General features: G+C 44.6%; 1 protein-coding gene across 2 annotated transcripts in view; it reads left to right on the plus strand.

The window, feature by feature from the left end:
* The window catches only part of Adat2 (adenosine deaminase tRNA specific 2), a 19,371-nt gene extending 12,057 nt beyond the window's left edge, over positions 1-7,314 (plus strand). For both annotated transcript variants that reach the window (XM_021221845.2, XM_029533123.1), the window contains exons 4-6: positions 1,367-1,473; positions 5,737-5,809; positions 5,919-7,314. In XM_021221845.2, coding sequence (XP_021077504.1) covers positions 1,367-1,473; positions 5,737-5,809; positions 5,919-5,962 — 224 coding nt within the window. In that variant the 3' untranslated portion in view covers positions 5,963-7,314. The remainder of the gene's footprint in view (positions 1-1,366; positions 1,474-5,736; positions 5,810-5,918) is intronic.
* The last annotated feature ends 13,388 nt before the right edge of the window (positions 7,315-20,702 follow it).

The following is a 20,702-nucleotide window of genomic DNA, read 5'->3' on the forward strand; positions in this document are numbered from 1 at the left end:
CCACTCCATCCCTGAGCCTTTCAGTTCCTTAATGTGTGGAAACAGTGTTATGAAACACACTGTACAATTTAGCCAGAAACAGGGAAAACTGTTTCTACACAGCAGAGTGACCTATTCGTTCTCTGTATCGACAGCCAGGAAAGGATTGAATACTTAAGTGAAGGGAAGAAAAGCTCTTCTGTCAAGATAAATCCAAATTAAGGTGGAGCATGGGAGACATTCTGAGGACGATGCTTGCCTTGTATGACAGATTGTGTGTAATTTAAATATTTTCAGTTAATCTACTTTTGCCATGAATACCTATCACAAAGTACAAAGAGAGAGAGAGAGAGAGAGAGAGAGAGAGAGAGAGAGAGAGAGAGAGGAAGAGAGAGAGGAGAGAGAGAGATTAAGTTCAAGGTAAATAAGAAGTAAAAAAAGTCTCCCGGTACTATCATTGTACATGCGTGGAAATTAGTTCGTCTTTAGTTGGGTTGTATCTTGCACAGATCAAGCAATATAAATGCTGAGTGCAGTCCATCTCTAGACTGTATTTATTTGTTTGTTTGTTTGTTTGTTTGTTTCATAGCACCAAGAGCCTCGCACATGCTAGGCAAGCATAGGCCAGCTACATAACCCGTGCAGTCTCTCTGCTTTTCTTTCCGTTGTTGAGGTTGGACTGGCATTCCTGATCCACCCTCCAGGGCTAGGATTACAGGTAACACGCCATCACACCAGGATTCTATCCAAGTTTGACATGTTAATTAGATTTATTTATTATGAGGGGCATGGCCATTGCCACGGCACTTGTGTGGCAATCGGAGGACAATGGCCAGGAGTCCGTGCCCTCCTTTTGTGGGATCCTGGGATTAAATTATGGATTTTCAAAGGTAAAAAACTCCTGAATTAAATTTCCAGTTCTGCAGTGGTTCTGAAAGTTTGGTTAAGGAAAGAGCAGAGAATTGGTTTGCATGTGAAGCAGAAACACTCGGCCTCTGCTCTGTTTGCAGTTACCAGGGTTGGTTGGTTTCTTTCTTTACTATTGTTATAATGGCAAGAGCATGCCATGGCTCATGCAGGACTCAGAGGACAAGCCTGAGGTTCCCCCCCCTCCACCATTAAGGAGGTTCCAGGCATCGAGCTCAGGTTGTCATGGTTACATGGCAACTGCTTTTACCAGCTGAGCCAACTGACTGCTAGATTTTTAATTTCTACATAACCTGAAGTCTCTTTCTCTTCTTTTGCATAGCTGAGTTTTGTTATTTTTAAATACAACTGTAAACTCTAATTGTTTTGAAGTCTGGACTGAGCCTTCCAAGGTAGTTCGCCTCAGCCTGCCCTTGCTGTGGTTCTCTACATCCTGTGTAGGACCTTAATTCTGTGCTATAAATCCCGCTGGTCGTCTATGGCTGTCAGAATGAGCGGTTTGGTGGTTGCGGTTCCGTCCTAAACATTGCCTCTGCTGACCTACCCAATACTGGGAGACCATTTCAGGTAATACAGTCTACTCGTGTTTTCCTTCCCTCCCTCTCTCTGTTCCTTCTTTCCTCCCTCCCTCCCTCCATGCCCCCTTTTATTTATCACTTGATGGACTTACCAATTGTGTGTGGTCAGTAGTTCAAGAACCCATGACAGAATCAGACAGTACCGTGGGGCCCTGGGGTTACGTTCTTTACATGTCACTGTAAGAAAATCTGTGTCCCTTCCCTGGACAGAGTTCACCAGCACCTTGTGCGGGCTTGGAGACCTCTCTCTGTTGGGACAAGTGGTGCCAGCTCTGTGGTGTGATGTTGGACCTTGGCCTACATTGTTCACTGGGATACTAGTCACAGCCAACAGTATTTAGGGACAAATTCCACTGCTGTGCCACATACCATTACTACTAACTACCTATCATTTTAATTTCATTTTTTGATGCCTTTTAATGCCTTCTAATGCCTTTTAATGATGAGACCCCCCCACTCCCCCAGACCAGAGAGCCTACGTGTGTGTCTTTCATCTGTTAGAAATTCTACTTTCCTTGCCACACTGTTGAAAGTTTCACGTTGAAAGTGTAAGCATTAGGAATCTGCATGTCAGGATTCATACCGTTCACTCTCCAAGACAGAGGATTAACCCCAAAGCATTATACTCAAAAAGGAATAAGATTCAATAAATTCTGGAGTTCCTCTTGAGGGTCTCAAGTGTTCATAGGCTGTGGTGAGGACTTAAAGAACCCTGACGCTGTGCAGCGCACATTTTGTAAGATTCTCTGCCTTGAATTCTTCCAGCTGAGCATAAACTTTCCTAGCCACTGGTGTATTTAAGAACAGATGCCTTTATCATCCCATCAGGAAGAAACTGCAACAGAGTGAATGGGAATGAGTGAGGCCAGTTATTAAGGAGGTCTCTTGTAAAGTGACTTCATTTTTCCGTTCATTTCTAAGAGCCTCCCAGACATGGCTTGTGTAGCACAAATCGCTGGCTCCGTACACATGACACTTCCTTTATGAGAAGAACCTAAGCAGTTTCTCAGAGTTCCTGAACAAAGCTAAGATCCCTGGGTAGCAGACATGGTGGGCATTACTGTCTAAAACGTAGGTGAGGGGCTAAGGAGACAGCGCAGTGGGTAAGGTGCTGGCCATGCAGCGTGTGGACCTGGATTTGGATCCCCAGATCCCACTGAAGGCCAGATGCAGATGTGGGTATCTGGAATCCAGGGGTCCTGTGCTGAGATGGGATGCAGACACAAGAAGGGTCCTGGCCAGCTAGCCCGCTATACTTAATGTCAAACAACAAGAAGCCTGTCTCAGTCGGGTGCAAGGCGAGAACAGGAGTTTGAACTCATGCTCGGGGTGCCTATACATATACCTAACGCACATCACACATGCATGCACTCACGCACGCATGTTGGTGACATGTTCTGTCACGTGTCTCAGTGTATGTAGTCAGTCTTCCTCAGCCAGAGAAGTTCGTTTTCAGTTCATCCACATGGCCATGTTGAGTCAGTGGAAAATGAATGCCAGCTTATGTTCTAGGTCTCATTAGCCTTGAAAGCCTTAGTAAGCTCGGCTTCTGGGCGCTCCGTTCTCTTCTTTTCCTTTGGTTTGGCTCACGGGACAGAGGACAAAAATGGACGTGGGATCTTACATCAGAGTCATAGATTCCTTAAATATAATATGGCATGCAATAATATACTATAATATGATATAGTATAAAGTTCACAGGAAAACCTGTGGATCTGTTGTTTTAAAAAAAGATGCGTATTCATTTTTTAGTATTTCTCCTTTTTTTCTGTTTAAGACATTTTCTTTTTTTGGTTGGTTGGTTGTTTTGTTTGTTTGTTTTGTTTTTTGTTTGTTTGTTTTTTTTTTTGACACAGTTTTTCTGTGTATCCCTGGCTGTCCTGGAATTTACTCTGTAGTCCAGGCTAGTCTAAAACTTACAGAGAACCGCCTGCCTCTGCCTCCCAAATGCTGGGATTAAAGATGTGCACCATCACTACCTGGTGAATACACTTTTTGCTAAAAGCTGAATACATATAGCTCTAGTTGGTACTTTAGAATGCCATCTTTATATCTATCCCTATGGGTTATTATTATTATTATTATTTCTCACCTATAACTGTGTTTCTCCTCGGACCACACGTTAGACTCTTAGAGGGATTTTGCATTTCTCTGCTCGACCCTGCATCAGATGAATAAAAGGCAGGGATGAGCGCCTATGCTTGTGGAGGTTGCCGTGTAATTCTACTAAACAACAGAGAAGCACAGCTTTACCAAACCCTGGGGAAAGGGCCTGGTGTGTTTGGTAGACCATGGGAGAGTGAAGATGGAGGAGCTGGAAGGCACCAGGCCCTGCACACACTGACTAACAGCGGATAGGGTGGTGGCGTCCTAGAAGCCGAGGGAGGAGAGGACTCTAAGTGAGGCTCGCGTGGCCCAGAACTACACAGAGCTGTGTAGGAAGGAGATCATGTTTCCATCAGCGAGTGCCTTGCGCTGCAGGAGAGGCAGCCTCAGAGGGGCCTTGAGAGCGCAAGACTGTGAGGGTGAGATCGAGGAGGAAATGGGACTGAGAGGGAATTCTGGAGTGTTCGGAGGCAAGGGCAAGGCAGTACTTTGTAAGGAGAGGAGGAAGGTTCCTGTTACCATGGGGGAAGATGCCGGGCTGGAGCCAACTGAGGCCCCAGGAAGGGAGCTTCAACCTCAGCAGTGCCCCAGCGAGGCTGGCCTCCCGTCTGCAGGCGCTTGGCTAGGCACCACTTTGAGGGACGGTAGTATCGCTTCACAAACTTCAGCAGGGACGAGTTAGATCCTTCCCAGGCTCTCCAGACGAGCACTAAAATCCCCAGCATTTGACCCCATCTCATATGTCCTTAATTTATTTTCCCAATTTATTTCCCCTATGCTACCAAGCCCTTCATCCTGCTTACACACACACACACACACACACACACACACAGCCCACCCTTCTCACCGCTCTCCCAGAAGTGTTCTTCCTCACCTTTGCACATGGTCAGCGTTCGTCTTGACTCCGTGTTTCATTCATTGTTCCTTACAGCTCTTTGTATTTCTTCTTTCACATATTTTCATCTCTTCTGGCCAGATACCAGAGCAAAGCCAAGCTTAACAGCTTCCTTAAATCCTACATAGCAAAACTTGAAGGAAAAAAAAAACAAAACTTTTTTTCCCCTTTAAAGGATCAGGTACTAAATATTTTACCTCTTGTGAGAGAAACGTATTTTATAACGTTAAAAGTATAAAAACTATTGCTTTGCTAGCTTTAAATATTGTAGCTCTCAAGGGAAAGGCTTCCCCTACAGAAGGTCTGCTCCTGCTGGCGGGGGTCGGGGTCGGGGTCGGGGTCGGGGTCGGGGTCGGAGTGGAGGGGTGTTTCCCCAGGGCAAGTGTAACAGCCCTGCTCTACCAGGGGATGCTTTCCCCAGCGAATGTGTTAGAGCTCTGCTCTGGCAATGAGGAGCCAAGGAATACTCCAAAATCACACCACACAACAAACCTCACACAGGAGATTTATTGAGGGGAAAAACCCAGGAGGGAGGCTGCCTAAGCAGGAGGCAGGGTTTATATAGGGTTTCTTGGGCAAGGTGGAGATTTCCAGGGTGAGGATTCGTGGGATTTCAAGCTTGGGGCGAGCTCAGGGATTGGCGGGTTTTTGTGGCAAGCTCAGGGATTGGTGGGTTCTCTCAAGGTTTTCATGTTCAGTGATTGGTGGTTTTCTGTGGCAAGCTCAGGGATTGGTGGAATTCTGCTTCTTGTCCCTGGTTTTGGGCTTGGGGTCAAGCCAGGGACAGGGTGTTTTAGCTTTGGCCTTTTACCCTACACTAGCTTGTCATTCTTAGCTGTGGACGCGATTTGTTCCACTAAGAATAGCTTACCAGTCCAAGGCATATAACATCCCATGGTTGGAGAAATATAGCAGGTAAAACTATGAGCACCTGTTCAGCAACTCATTTAATCACTACATCAAACCTCAAGTCCAGTTACACACCACGGAGGGTTTAAGTCCTACCCTCTAGTGTAGTACTTACACTACAGTTTAAGTGATTAGCATTAGTGGTTGAGATGTTTGGTTCAGGCTGGGTACCCATTCTTTTGGAAACGTTATGTCTTTATTCGTGCTTTTATTTGTCCCAAGTAATGAACATTGTGTGGAGTCCCCCCGTATGTCGTTGTAACTGTGTACACACCACTGTGGAGACATATAACCCACATCCAGTCATGGCCGATGCTCACCTCATGTTCCTCCCTTCATCAGTGCATCCCTGGGTACCGTGCTGAGGAAGCCGTGGAGCTCCTAAAGACCTTCTACAAACAGGAAAACCCAAATGGTGAGTTTTCTCCTGGTGGAGTGTCCCACCTAAACACAACTCGGTATGACGGAAGTTTGGTATCCCTTGTTTTTTACTTACCTAACTTTTTTTTGTTGTTGCTTTTCAGCGCCAAAATCTAAAGTTCGGAAAAAAGATTGTCAGAAATCCTGATGCTGTAATGATCAAAGACTAGTGGAGACCTGGACGCAATTCCTGACTGAGAGCCGCTGCCATCGCTGGTCACGTTTATATGTTATTACTGTGTGTGAAAATGGTGTCGCTCATCGTTTTCTCTGTTAAGGGAACAAATTAGCCCTTTTTAAAAAGTCTAACAATGTAAACAACCGTTAGCTCTTTCACCAAGCTGAACGACTATTTCCAGGAAGGGGAGGGGTTAAGGTTGAGGGCCCAGAGATCCTCAGAGATCCCCAAGCAGTGCCCGCCCTTCACCCACAGCCTCAGCCCCAGCTTAATGAAGCTCTTTGTGGCTGTGGAGAGGGCCAAGTGATGAAATGCTTACCATGCAACCGTGAGGATTGGGTCCCCATCAGTGCCAGGTGGGTTTGGTGGCCTGCCTGTGATTCCTTCCAGTGCTTGGAAAACAGAGATGGACTTCCGAGATCCCAAAGCAAGCTAACTAGTTAGGTTAGTCCTTATTGGTGAGCTCTGGGGTCAAATGAGAGATATTGCCTCGATAAGTCATGTGAAGAGAGAGATCTAGGAGGAACCCTGGTGTCAACCTTAGGCGTCACGTGTCCATACGTACCACCCCCACCCCCACCCCCACCCAGATGCAGGCACATCACACATGATACCGTGACACACCTACACATGCCAAAAAAAAAGGGGGGGGGGACAAATCTTTGGAAGATTGATCAAGATCAAAACAGGAAGTAGAAGAGAGAAAGCTTTGACATTTTACTGAGTGCACTCAGACCCGGGTCCTGCAAGGGACTCCACCACGGCTCAGGTACCTACTTGGGCTTGTCCTGATTTGTATTGACTTTATATATGAATGACCATGCATGTCCGGGGTTCATGTGGGTGTGGAGGCAGAGGCGACTCTCAGGTGCTATTCCTTAGATGCAGGGCCACCACGCCTTCCTGCTTTTTTTTTTTGAAAGAGAAGATTTCTTGAAATTTACCATTCAGCTAGGCAGGCTGGCCGGGAATGCCGGGCTCCACCTGTGGCCTCTGGTACAGGAATTACAGGCATGCACCTCCCTCCCTCCCTCCCTCCTCTCTTTTAAATGTGAATTTTGGAGATTGAACTCAGGTCCTCCTGCACTTGACTGACTGGAGATAGCTCCCCAACCCTAGAACAATTTTTCAAAAGTGTCTAGATAAAACAGACGTTTATAAAGCAAGTGTTTGAGTCTTTTTTAGAAAACGCATAGCATATTGCTACAATAAAGTTTTAGTCACGCCTTCTTTCCAGAGGAATGGTCTTTAAATAGTGAGGGCTGGACAGATGACTCAGGAGTTAAAAATAGATACTGCTTTTCCAGAGGATACAAGTTCGGTTCCCAGCACCAGCTCTGGGCAATTTACAACCTCTAATTCCAGTTCCAAGGGAACCAATACCCTCTTCTGGTCTCTGTGGGTACCTACACTTACATGTGCACACAATTCTACTACACACACACACACACACACTTAAAATTTCTAAAAGAGAAAATTGAAAGTGGAGTAGTTCCTTATAATGATGCAACTACTTTAACGTTCATTTCTTTTCCTTATTCTCAAAACAAAGACCTTATATTCTTCAGAGCGAGAAAGGAAAATAGTCCGCTATATAACTTGCTGGAGGATGACACTTGCTGCTGGACATAATGGTGCACACTGCAGCCCCATTACTGGGGAAGTCGAGGCAAACGAATCATGAACTCAAGGTCCCTGGGCTATGTAGGGACCGCCAGCCCTCCCCCTCACCCGCCAACGCCCCAGTTAGAACCAGTTGCTGTTCGGAATAAGAATGCAGGAATGATGGTTACAAGATTGAATAAAATGATCCATTGAATCCGAAATAACAAAGCTATTACTCTTTTCGAATGCGGATGATAAAGCGTAAATTGAGTATCTAAAAATTTTACCTCTGAACAAAATCTCTGATAAGGATCACTGGAGCAAGGTGCGGCTTTTCCGCGCCGCCCGGGGCGCAGTGTGCGTCTCTGCCCAGAAGGGGGCCTCGCTGTTCCACCACAAGGCCGGTGCCAGCGCAGCCTCAGTTTCTTCAACGCGTTCAAGTCCTTGATGCAAAGCGGCTGTGTTTGTTGACTCTGCCATTTGAGCGCTGTCTCTGACTTGTTTGTTTTGAATTACATTACAGGCTGGAATGTGATTGTGGCGGTAGTATTTTTATATTGCCTGGGGGAGTAGCTAATCACAGTTACATGCTTCAGAGGATTTATAATTGCGTGGTTTTGTGTGCGCGTGTGTTTTTAACAGCATTTCAGAAGTTTTATGAGCGAAGAGTACGCAGGATTTTAAATGTACAATAATGGTCTGTGCACCTTCTCTTCGGTTTTAGCTACTTTAAAGACTCTCTTCTCATTAAGTTTTAGTGCCTTGCAGTTGGTCATAATTCATTCCTGACTCCTGTGCTCTCCTGCAGGCAGACACCATTATATGTACTGACTTCATATCATTTGGGGGGGATTATTTGTACTTGAAACAACCTGAGATCTTATCCTTGAGGGGAGTACCATCAGATTATTCTGGCTGTCTTACGACCGGTGGACTCATGATAAACCTTTGAAAGTAAATTTAGTTTGAATATAGGGAGAAAATTATAATAATAATAATAATAATAATAAAGGTAAAAACATAGAGCCAGAAACATGTGGCCATTATTTCATCCAAGAGACAAGAACTGCTCAGGAAGCCGAGAGATAATACCAGAAAACAAGGCAGTGTGCATGTTTTCCTTTCTGGTGTTAACAGATGGCTAAGTGGCATTTCCTAGTTCCTAAGCAGGGCTGAATGGTTTCATTTCCATTTACCACCTTTAAAATTCTCTTTCCAGTCACTGACAAAAGAGCTTTTGCACACAGGCATAGTTTCCTGTGGAAAAATCGCTCCGAATCGATTGCTGTAGACTAGGGATTAGCGTTGCCACCTCAAGATCTCTCTGGATGTCATAGACACCAAATGTGCAGAATTCAAAAGCCACGTCCACATGTTGTTGAGGAGCTAGAGATCTATACATAGCAAAACTGTGTGTGTGTTCAGTGTCTTCCAGCAGGCTCTGCTGTAATGTAGAACACAGAGGCCCACCTCAAAAGCTTGCCGAAGGGACCGAAAAAGAGTCTTACTTTGTGCATGAGATAGTTAGGAAGGCCTAGGACATAGACGGCCTGTAGTACCCACTTGCCCTGTTAAAGAGGAACTGGGGAGAAACTATCACATCTAAGCTGTTGGAGTATCCAGTGTTTCCTGGGTCCAATCAGCGATGAAAAGTCATGCCACAATATCTTCGCACTTTCCGACTTGTACACTTGAAATATGGAGAAAACAGCCAGCGACCCAGATGTAGGCAAGATGGCTCGTTTTTCTAAGGACCCTCCCTCCCTCCCTATTTGTAGCCCAGGCTGGCTTCAGACTTAACTGTACAGCTGAGAGTGACCTTGAATTTCTGATCCTCCTGCCTGTCTAGCGTGCAGGCATTATAGGTGATTGCCACTTTTGCTGGGTTTGTCCGGGCTGGGGAATCAGTCTCCAGGCTTCATAAAATGCTAGGCAAGCACCAGGCACTTGAGCTACATCATAGCCCTTTCTTCAGGTTTGTTTGTTTGTTTGTTTGTTTTAAAGGTACGTCATACGTTCTCCGGGTCCTTTACCCGGAAGCACTTCGGTATTAGTGCATAGAGTGCTGCCTCTCCCTCGCCACTATCTCAACTGCAGGTGCATTTGGCGTTTCAGTTCAGCCAGTTGGTTCAGGTAACCCCCGGGGAGAATTCCCTCCAGCCACGTGAAGCTAGCTCCACCCTAGGACTATGAGACACTTCGCTGTTCCAACCTAGACCATTTCGTTCGCCTTTCTTATATAGCCGACCTTGGAAGGGCTATGTGGGAGCTCTCCCACCGAGCCACATTCCCCTCCACGGAGAGTTTTTCGTACCTGTCCTGCCCCTATCACCACTGCTGCCTTCTAGTTAGTGCGCTCTTCTTCAGGGTAGCAGAGCAGTCTCTTTATCTGGTGCTTACTCTTCTGGTGGCAGACAAAGGCCAGCTGACTCTACCGGTGACATAAATTTTGCACACTTGGTTAAGATGTCTGATTAGTCACCGTGGACCTGGCTTTCTCTCTCTCCGCAGCAGTGAGTGATCAGTCTGGGGGGGGGGGGAGAATTGACGTTTTTTTTTTAAATAAGAAAGTACATTTGACACTGACGGAAGGGAGGGAAGGAAGATTCATTATATAAATTCAAAGCAGCTGTTAAATTATTTGATTTCATTTTTCCTCTGTATTGTGTGTTCCAAAATTCATAACTTTTGGTAAGAATATTTTAAACAGCACAGTCAATTTTAAAAAATGAAAAGGAAGATCTAAAACTAAATACTTTCATTCTTGACATCCTTCTCAGGAAAAAAAAAATCATGTAAATCTCATTATAACTAATAGCGTTGTGGAAAAATGGCCCAAGATATTTCTGACATCACAAGCGCCCTGTGGTAATAACAGGACATTGAATTCTATGCTGATAATTACTTGCCCAAAAAATACAAGGCATTGAGGTGTGGGGGTGGGGGTGGGGGACACAGACACGTGTTTCCATAGAGATATCTTGACTTAAAATGTTTTAGGCACCATCACTTGAGTGTAGGTAAAAACAAAAGCTAAGACTAATTTTTTTTTTTTTTCATTTGTTTTAAAAGTAGTGACGCTTCTGTGTTTTGAAAGCTCCGGTGAAGCCAAAACTGGCGCTGCCAGGCTGCCCCACAGCAGCCGACCTCGAGGAGGCTTGAGGAGAGGAGACATCGGCAATTGATTTCCCTGCCTTTTGGCAAAGGAACGAGACCGACCGCGCTGACTTCATCCGTGCAGACAAGGGCCAGCTCTTTCCTTCCTCCACAGGGCGCTAATTGTGCGGAGTGAGGAAAGGCCCGATGGCTGATGGTATTTTTATGGGTCAGGCGGGCATGGCTTGTGGTGAAAGTTTGACATCTTTAGGATCCTGCATGTTTGTCCGCTGAGCTAATAAAAGTAGGCTTGTGTGATTGTTTTGCACCTGATTTCCAAGTAGACGTTTCCACGCTGGACACCACATATCAAGGACGGCTTAAGGAAGCTTTGTCATGAGATTCGACAAACGCTGTCGTCGGCCAGGCTTTGGTCCGGTTCCAAACCCTCTTAACCAGGTCACAGCATTGGCCCTGTTGCCTGATGGGTCTGCATAGCCTGTTGCAAGTATCCTATTAACTCTCTTTAGAACACCCTCCCCACCCCCCCCCACACACACACACTCCATAGGAAGCTAAATTTTTCATCCCCACAACGGATGTAAAATGACCTTGCCTTCCCTCCAGCAGGACTCACAGGTTAACAGCAACAACACCCTTTTCTGTCTCCTCATTCCACCCCCAACCCCTCCCCTTCCATCCTGCCCCCTGCTTAGGACGCCCTGATTGTTTTTATGTCTGGGCTTGCGTGCAACCTCACACCACAAACGCATAGGATTACCTCTCTAATCCTGAGTAAGGTTATTTTCCCCCATTTTCACAAGGGTCAGGATAATCTTTAACAGGTCGAGAGTGTAAACTGAAATCTAGAGACAGGGTCCACAAAGTACAGCCTGTGGACCAAAATCCACCCTAGTGTCTATTTTCATATATTCTACATTTGGTCGGATTTTTATACTTCTAAATGCTTGAAAGAGCCCACTTGAATAATGTTTAGGGACTTGTAAATCTAAAATGAAAATAAAATTTCAATAAATCTTCCGGGGTTACAGCCATTCTGGTGCTACACATGAACTATATGGCTTGCGCAGTCTGGCCCTTTAGGAAGCATTTCCTGTCTCATGGTCAAGGGTGGAAAGAGGAGGAGGTTGGATCGTTGCGATGCCCATTCAAGTTCTGTGACTTTGCAGCTGCGTAATACGGTTCACTGTTCTGCTTGCCTCCTTGCCATGACTTTTGAAAGGCTTGTTTATAAATATGGAAACGAGATCGGAGACACTAAAATATTTATTTTGGCTCCAACTATGTTACTTTATATATTACTTTTAAGAGTAGCAAGGAGAAAAGATAATGTACCATTTTATTTGTGTTTAGAATAGATGCATTTTATTTATGATTATGACAAAAGGCTTCAAGCCTTCGCCCTCTTTAACAATGGTTACTATGGTGTCAGCCTTTTGGGGCTTTCTTTCTCTTTTGTTTTTTTTTTAGACAAGTTAAAAACAAATCACTTGACACATTGTTCCTCAGATGGGCTTTTGTCCCATACTGCTCATGGCTTATTTAAAATATTCAGATAAATGCAAAGTTAATAATTAAAAGAAAATAAACTACCGCTATTTCCAATAACTACTTAGATTGAAACCCACAGTTGGCTCTTGAAAATTCTCAGAGCAGATGAAGTAGATGGACAGTTACAGCTCTGCCCTGCTGATCCTTCTCCAGGGCACCTGTTGTTCCCCTTTTGCCCTTTGCCCTTTGCCCTTTAGGGCACAACCCATCCTGACTTCATAGTAACTTGCCCACTTCAGCTTTGGCTGTTGCCTGTGCCAGCATTGTTAGGGCTCATTTCCTTCAATGATACTTCTGTATTGGAGACCAAAATAAAGATGTCTGGGTTTTTTTGTTGTTGTTTTGTTTTGTTTTTTAAATTTAAATTGGCAATGTCATCATCATGATTCAAATGATAAATGGTTTCAGGAGAGATTGCATTTCTTGTTTAAAATGTTTAGTTACTGTCTGTCTGTGTTTATCTGTGTGTAAGTAGGTGCCTCTGTGTGCAGGTACCCACAGATTGGGTCCCCTTGGAGACTTAACTTCTTAGCTTCCCTCCCCAAATTGTCTTTTGATCTGGAAGAAATTCCATTTTCTTTGGGATGAGGGACTCTGGGCAGGACACCAAGAGAGCCAACATCTGCCTTTCGCAATGGGTCCCCTCCACAGGTAAACCTGGCGTGCCACCCCGTTCATCATTTTGAACTCCGATATCAAGATATCAACTGTGGAGGCCTCCCTAAGCTTTCTTGTGCGCTGGCTCTCGAAGGCTCACACCTCTATGAGATCTCTCCCAAATACCCCAGCCCACAGTGATCTCTTGCTTTAAACTCCTACTGAGTGTCACATAGTTTAATACTCAATTGCTCTCTAATTACAGTAATTAGATTGTAAGCCGCTCAAAAGCAAGGATTTAGCCCAATCCTAGGCCCAGAGGCAGCTTCGGTAAATGCTTGCTGAGTGATGGATTTGCATTTCTGGATGCTTGCCAAGCGGCAGGACAAACGGGTGAATTAACACTGCCACAGGATGCTATCCTTTCAGATTACTGGGCAAACCCGCTGTCTAGCTGTCTAATGCCGCTCCCCCTCTTCTTGAGCATAGGCCACCGCTGCCAGACAGCTGGGCAGCTAAGGTAACAGGGCTTAAATTCCAGATGTTCTGCAGTTCGTTTTTGCTCAGTGGAAGCCTACTTACGAGATTTGGGCTTACAGGCTCTCATTACAGGAAGGAGGACCAGGGAGGGGATAGAGATGCATAGCTTGGTTTCCACTCTGGTAACTTTCCTGTGAGACCCCCCCCCAAAAAAAAAAAGAAGAGGGGAACACTAGTAAAGAAGTTCCATGTTAAGGTTTATATAACTCTCTTGCTAAATTAGCCCAGAGACTGGATTGATATTTTAATCATAGACTCTAGAGAAGGAAAGTCAGCCGGTAAAATTGCTGGAGGTGACATGCCAATCTACAGAGAAACCGAATGTGGTTTTGGAGACCACCATGGAAATAATAACTTCAGTCATTAAGTGGAGAAGGAGAAGGAGAGAGAAACCGGAGAAGTTTTCCAGGACTGAGAAGTTATTTTTATTATAAACTAACCTGAGGGCAACCGTAGGCTTTATTATTATTGTAACATTTAAAGTCAAATACCAATGGTGTTATCTCTTCGTGGTGATTACCCTCGGCAACCGCGGAGCAGGCAAGTTGATGGGGAAGATCATCTGCAGTCTTGGCTTCTAAGTTGTCATTTTCATAGTGCACAGGGGCCCAGTTATGTGGGCAAAACTCAGTAAGAAGCACATGGCACAATTCCTGTCTTAATGAAGATGCTCTCTCCCACCAACTTGACTCTTGTCAAACCCTTGGCACAATCTCCATGGCTGTAACCAGCCTGACTAGGAAGGAAATGGATGTTCAGTTCCTTCATTTGTTTCCCTGAAGACCTGGGGTCATCAACCCCATATCTTTACAATGCTTTGCCACTGGCAGTCTCGCTAGAGGCCAGGAGTATGACCAGTGCTGGGCTCTGGAAAGCCCAGTCTGCTTGGGAACTGCCATCAGATGGAGATCAATGTCTATACTGTGAACTGGACATCGGTTTGTGCTTCTGAATTTGAGGGTGGGTGTGGGAGTTGGGGGGGAGGCTGATACTGTGATCCTTTTGACCCTTAGTTATTTTGGAGAAGAGAGAAATGAGACATGAGGTTGAAATGATCAATGATTGAAGGTATTAAGTCTCAAGTCATATTATACTGGCAAGCGTCCCAGGACACAGCTGCCAAAGGCCCCTGGATTCCACCAGATCCCCAAAGGCTGTCTCCTTTGTCTGTGATGGAGCCAGGGGAGGGACATGAGTGGAGCTGAACTCTGGACTGAGGTTTGCCGGTGGAAGCAGCAGATTGAATTGATAATGGGAGAAAGTTTGTATTGTTAACTTTTATAAGGTAGCAGTGATTTCAGGAATTTTATAGGGTTGGCATGTGACTCGGGCCTCACTTTCATCTGGCACACACTGCTCATCCTGCAGGGTTGTGTAGCATTAGCCGAGCACACTTCAAGATGAAAACTGGGATGCCTGTGGCATTGGCATTAATGCCTTGACTTGTTCGAGCATCTGGGGCCCAGAGGCAAGAGAACTTTCAAAGCCCCTGAGAGATTGAACAGGACCTCTCCTGGATACCAGGGGGAGAGGAGAAGAGATTCAAAGACCAGGATGTGGTTCCATGAGAGAAAAAGTATGACTTGGTAGCTTCTCTCCTGATCCCTACTTGAGAAATACAGCAACACTAAGAGGAGACTATAGCTCAGGTTAGTAATCTTTCTAAACCAATAAGAGAAATAGTGCAAACAGCAAGGGCACTGGTGTCTGTCTACATGAAGGATAGTCGGTCTGCTTGCCTGGATGGTTAAGTGAAGGCCATTTGATTTGTCTGCGTGGTAATGGGCAGAGTTACTGCATAAAGTTGAAAGCCTCTGTATTCTTTCTTCTAAGAGGCTGGGTGAGATGGCTTAGAACCCATGGGGAAAAAAAAAATCATTCTTGGCGTTTGTCCAAATTCTCCTTGACCTCTGTTCCTTTTTATGTCAGTGAGTACGGCTCTTCCTCCACTGGACTGTGAAATCTGAGGTGGCCTGTTTTGAGTCGAGTCATTTTAGGCTCCCCCATCATAGACACCAGTGTGATCCACCGAATCCAAGCCAAGCTAGAAACGGAGCTGCAAGACGTCAGAGTCCACTGAGGAGTAGCTCGCGAGTGCAGATGTTTATGGACTGTTTATTGTGTGTGTCAGGCTCAGCTGGGAGGAGGGCTTTGCAGCTAGAACTTTTGATGATTCCCCGCAGCAGCAGCAACGCGAAGAGGTTCCTGTTTTAATTCGCATTCAAGGACTGAGGTAATCCAGGTCTACAAAGTTTAACCCGCTCAAGATTACAGAGGGGCAGAGCCAGAGTTTAGACTCCAGAGCTCGCATTTCCCATCATATTAAACCACCAAGAGGATTGCCCAGATACAAAAAGAGCAAAGAGGTTGGTGGGAAACACTGTATCCTGCCCATCCCACCCCTGCAGCTAAACCCTGTAACTCACCCAGGTTTAGTCATGAAGCCAAGCCCAGCTCCTCTCAGTAGACTGTGGGTTTGAAAGTCTTTGCGTGTGGGTGGGTAGACGAGGGGAGGGTTGGTTAGTTTTGTTTTAAAAAATACTTAATGTAAATCTTGTAGAAAGGAATGAACTGCTTACCTTGTTAAGAACAGAGCTCAGGATATTTATTAGCTTAAAAATATAACGGAGTCATTTTCTTGGGCCTTCACGAATACTGGCAAATGACATGATTTGGGAATATGTCAGTGAAAGATATTGTTTGGGATTCACACATGAATTTCCCATACATTTGTATATTCTGTACTTGTTCGACGAAAGCAATAGCACATCATTATTACTATTCTGAGGTAGATGCATAGCTGGTAGGTTTTGGTAGCAAGTGTCAGTTATTTACCATATCACAAATACCGTGTAACAAAAATCTACCAGGACCTCATGGGCACACACAAATAGCTTGTTTACACATCTGTCATATCAGACTAAACATCCACCGATCTTGGCTGAGCTGGCCTATACCATGCGGTACTCCGCTCACTGATGGGTGATCGAACCTGACTTTGGATAGGGTAACAAGCAGGTCAGCTCCTACTTGTCTCTCAGTCTCCAGTATGCTGGGCTGGTTATGTTTAGTAAGCTATCTCAGAAGTAAAGGCCCTGAATAAGCCCGTTAAGTCCATTCCAACCTTCCGCTGATCTCGTGCCTATTCATATCTCATTAGCCAAGTAAGCCACATGGCTAAGGCTTAGAGTAGATGTAGCTTAGTTGCTTAATATACCCCATTAGTTCCTGTCGAGAAGAACTAGAAAATAGGATGGCAAAATAATGGATACAGGCAAGGCTGGAGAGATGGCTGAGCAGCCAAGAGCGTGTTCTGCTCTTGAAGAGGATATGAGTTTAATTCTCAAGACCCACGCCAGATTGATCTCTAACTCCAGTTCCAAGGGGTCCAATGTCCTCTTCTGGACATTGTAAGTACCTGTGTTCACATGCACATGGACACATAATTAAATTAATTATTAGTAAAAATATTATTAACTTTTAATTAAATTATTTATATAAATTTTGTTTTATATATTTATATAATAGAATAAAGTATAATTTATTAATTTAATACAATATTAATAAAAAGGAATAAATACCAAGTATGGTGAACAAGATCTACAACATATTTTAACTTTGCAAATAGATAAACTGAGACTTCCAAATTTATGTGGCCTAGTAACACAGGTATATTAAGTTGCACAGCTGGATTTTAAAGGTGAAGTTCGCCTTTCCTCAGATCAGACGATCTTAGCCATGTGCAACAGATGAAGGTTTTAGAAACTGACTTTGCCTCCAGCTTCTTTCCAGACATAAACACTCTCTTCTCCCCTCTCAGGACCCTTGCAAATGGAGACAACGTCAACCCCTCGACGGTAAGTGACATGAGTACTGCCAGGAGCTGGTGGCACAGTCTCCGAGAAGGCTGTATGGTGAGAACCATGCACACAGTTTTAATCACTGCCCTTGATTTTGCATTTGGCGATCTTTGAGCGACCTCTCACCTGTGGTAGCTCGGAAATGTCACGCGTGCATAAAAGCAGGTGACCTTTTCTTTCTTCTTTCTCCAGTCATTCTAGCAGTGCACCAGTCCATTCATATTAGCAGGATCTTTTCATGAAAAAGATACCCTGTACGAATTGCTCTTTGAAAAAAAAACAAAAAAAAACAAAAAACAAAAAACAGTGCTAGCAACGTCCCTAAGACAGTCTACAAAGCTGTCCGTCTCGTCCATTGACCAAAGTGGGATTCGGAGCTGATTGAACATCCAGTCTCTTTATCAGATAACTCTTTCTTTTCTTCAGGTTGGCTTTGAACACTTGACCTTAGGTTCTTCCACCTTCCAAAAACTGGCATTGTAGGTATGTGCCATTATATTTGTCTTTGAGACACCCTTTCTGCAAGTGTCTTAATCAACTCTACAACTTGCTTGCCTGCTACATTGCTATTTTGATTAAGCCGATATCATGATGCATATTATGAAGAAAGATGGAAATCTTTATATACTTCTGTTGACCCTAGAGGGGAAACAGCATAAGCTTGGACATGCGAAGTAAGGTACACTGCTTGCCTGCCCAAAGTGTATTCCTAATGACAAAATCCACCATGTATCCTGTGGTGCTCATTCATCTGGTCCTGTCCTGTACCACCGACAACATAACAGAGACAACTGTCCGTTTCTTTTGGGGAGAACATATTTAGCAAGCTTAGAGGACCACAGAGGATCCATCAGAGGATCCATCCCTGTGTCTACAGCAGTGTTGGGGGCCACCTTTGAATGTGTAGTTATCTGAAAGTGTTATCTTAAAATGGAAGGGATACTGCCTGGAGAATGAGGAGTGAAAACAAGTCAGTGACCAACTAACTGAGACAAGTTGGGAAATTCAGTTCTGTGTCCCGCTGAATACAAACATCTGGGATCCTGAGTATGTGCTGCATCTGGCCATCCTAGCTTCCTGCATCCAGAAGCACTGACCTGCGGTTCCATGGGACTCTACACAATGAGAGCAAAAGCTATGTAGGCTTGACTGTTTAAAGCTAGCTCTCACTTGGCTCTCACCGAAAGTATGTTGGCCAAATGTACCAACGATACTTGTGTTGTTCCCCTCTCGCAGAGGCTCAGAAGCACCCTTTATCTTATGCAACGGGAGCGTCCAGAGGTTGACTAGTGTGGGAAGGAAATAAAGCACAATCCCGACAGCTAACCGCATCCCAAAGGAAAGCTTACTATTTGTGGCAAAGAAGAACGAACATGACTGTGAATCAAAGGACTTTCTTTCTTATAGGGGCTCTGGTTTGGACCTTGGTCACGTGACTCCCGGGTCACTTCTCCACATATGTAATCGGAGTAACAAGTGGTACATTACATCTGAAACTGCTTCAGAAATTAAAGTTCCAGATGAAGTCCAGGTGTTATGATTATGTAAGACACAAACTTCAGAAAGTAGCCCCAAGTAACTGAAGGAAATTACACTCAAGCCAGAGCAGGGAATGGACCTTGTCCCTCACGGACACAGCTCTCACCTGTCAAAACGCCAGGTTAAAACTTTGATGAAATTACTGAACGATTCTCAACAGCAACAGAATTATGAAGACACTCTGAGATAACGAGTCCTATTTTTTTATTGTGAATGAAGATTTTTCCCGTTTATTGTGCAGGTTATAGGAACTACCCAAATCATTGAATTGCTCAAGATGGACTTTGACTGAAGTAATAATGAGTAAAGTACTATTTGTTGATCCAGTGAAATTTATGCCCTAATTATGACACAATTTACATAAGGCAGAGTTCTTCTAATTATGAAATGTCTTATCTTAGTGGCTCACAAGACACAATCAACCTTTTCTCCCTCACTTTAAAACTGAACAATGAACAAAAACAGTACAGGCAATAAGAGAGTCCTTATTGGGAATCTGAGGCAGGAGGATTACCAAAAATTGAAGCCTATACCTGGACTGATTGAAAAAATGAATTCCTGGACTACATAGGATACATAAGAAAACCCTCTCTCTGAAACCAGCAAACAAAGCAATAAATAGAATAAAGGGGGAAAAAAGTGAGACTCAAAATAGCAAAGGACCCACTGGAAGTCAGGAAATTAAGGACCCAAGATGAAGGAGGATCTTTTGTTTTTTTAATTAATTAATTAATTTTTACTTCTTCACTTTTCTCTTTTCAGTCATCCCCTCCCACAACCCTTCCTCCGTGCCCCCTTCTCCTTCTCCTCTGAGTGGGTGGGGCTACCTTGGTATCCCCCAATCCTGGCACATCAAGTCTCTGGGAGGCTAGGCGCTTCCTCTCCCACTGAGGTCAGACAAGGCAGCCCAGCTGGAAGAACATATCCCACGTACAGGGAACAGCTTCTGGGACAGTCCCTGCTCCAGTTGTATGGGTCCCACATGAAGGCCAAATTTCGCATCTGCTACTTATGTGCACAGCCAAACAGTATATGGAGCTAGGGGACTCTTATGGAAGTGTAGGAAGAAGGATGGAAGGTGAGCCTTAAAGGATGGAGTTGTACTTCTATGGCTAGAGGGAGGAACTGGGAGGTTGGATGACCGTGGGGATGGGGCATTGGTTTAGATGATCCTGGCTGGGTACACTGGATCTTAGCCACAGTCAGAAGTCCCTGTCAGTGAAGGAAGCAGTCCTGGGTTAAGACTTAAACATGAAGATGTTTTGGAATGCACCATCAGGGCTCACAGGAATCAACAAGGAGTCAGGAAGGGATTAGCAAACATCCCTGCTAAGGTTAAAATTAGCATGAATTTGACCTGCCCTTCTCAGTGCCTGGATGGAAACTCTCCTTGGTTAATCTCCAGAAGTGAGGGTTTCTCAAACCTTAGACCAGATTTTGAAGATAAGAGGATTTGTTCAGGAACACAGCCTTTGTTCTTAGCCTTGGATGGTCACTGAACACATTTAGGAGACAGCCGAGTGGCATGCTTTGTTTGTGGTGCTGGTTCTATCCTTTATTTATGAATGGAATGTTTGCCACGGAAGACCTTGATCTTGCTTCCTTCTCACAGGATGAATGCCTTACTAGAAACACCAGCCATCTCGGTGATGTCCTTAGCACTGAAACAGGATTGTGCTTAGCCACACTCCCCCTTCTTCTGTGCTTGCTCCTTATTTATCCTGGACTTATCTCAAAGACAGATTAAAGGACAAAGCATGAACCTACAAGCAATCCCCAACCTCAAATATTTGATCTATGTCATCCCATCTGAGTAGTTCAGAATCTGCTTAGAAAAGACAAACCGGGGAGTTTGGCTTCTCTCTGCCCTTCTGGAAGAGTCAATACCAGCTTTCTCTACA

Source organism: Mus pahari, chromosome 21 (assembly GCF_900095145.1).
Source record: "Mus pahari chromosome 21, PAHARI_EIJ_v1.1, whole genome shotgun sequence".
Lineage (NCBI taxonomy): Eukaryota > Metazoa > Chordata > Mammalia > Rodentia > Muridae > Mus > Mus pahari.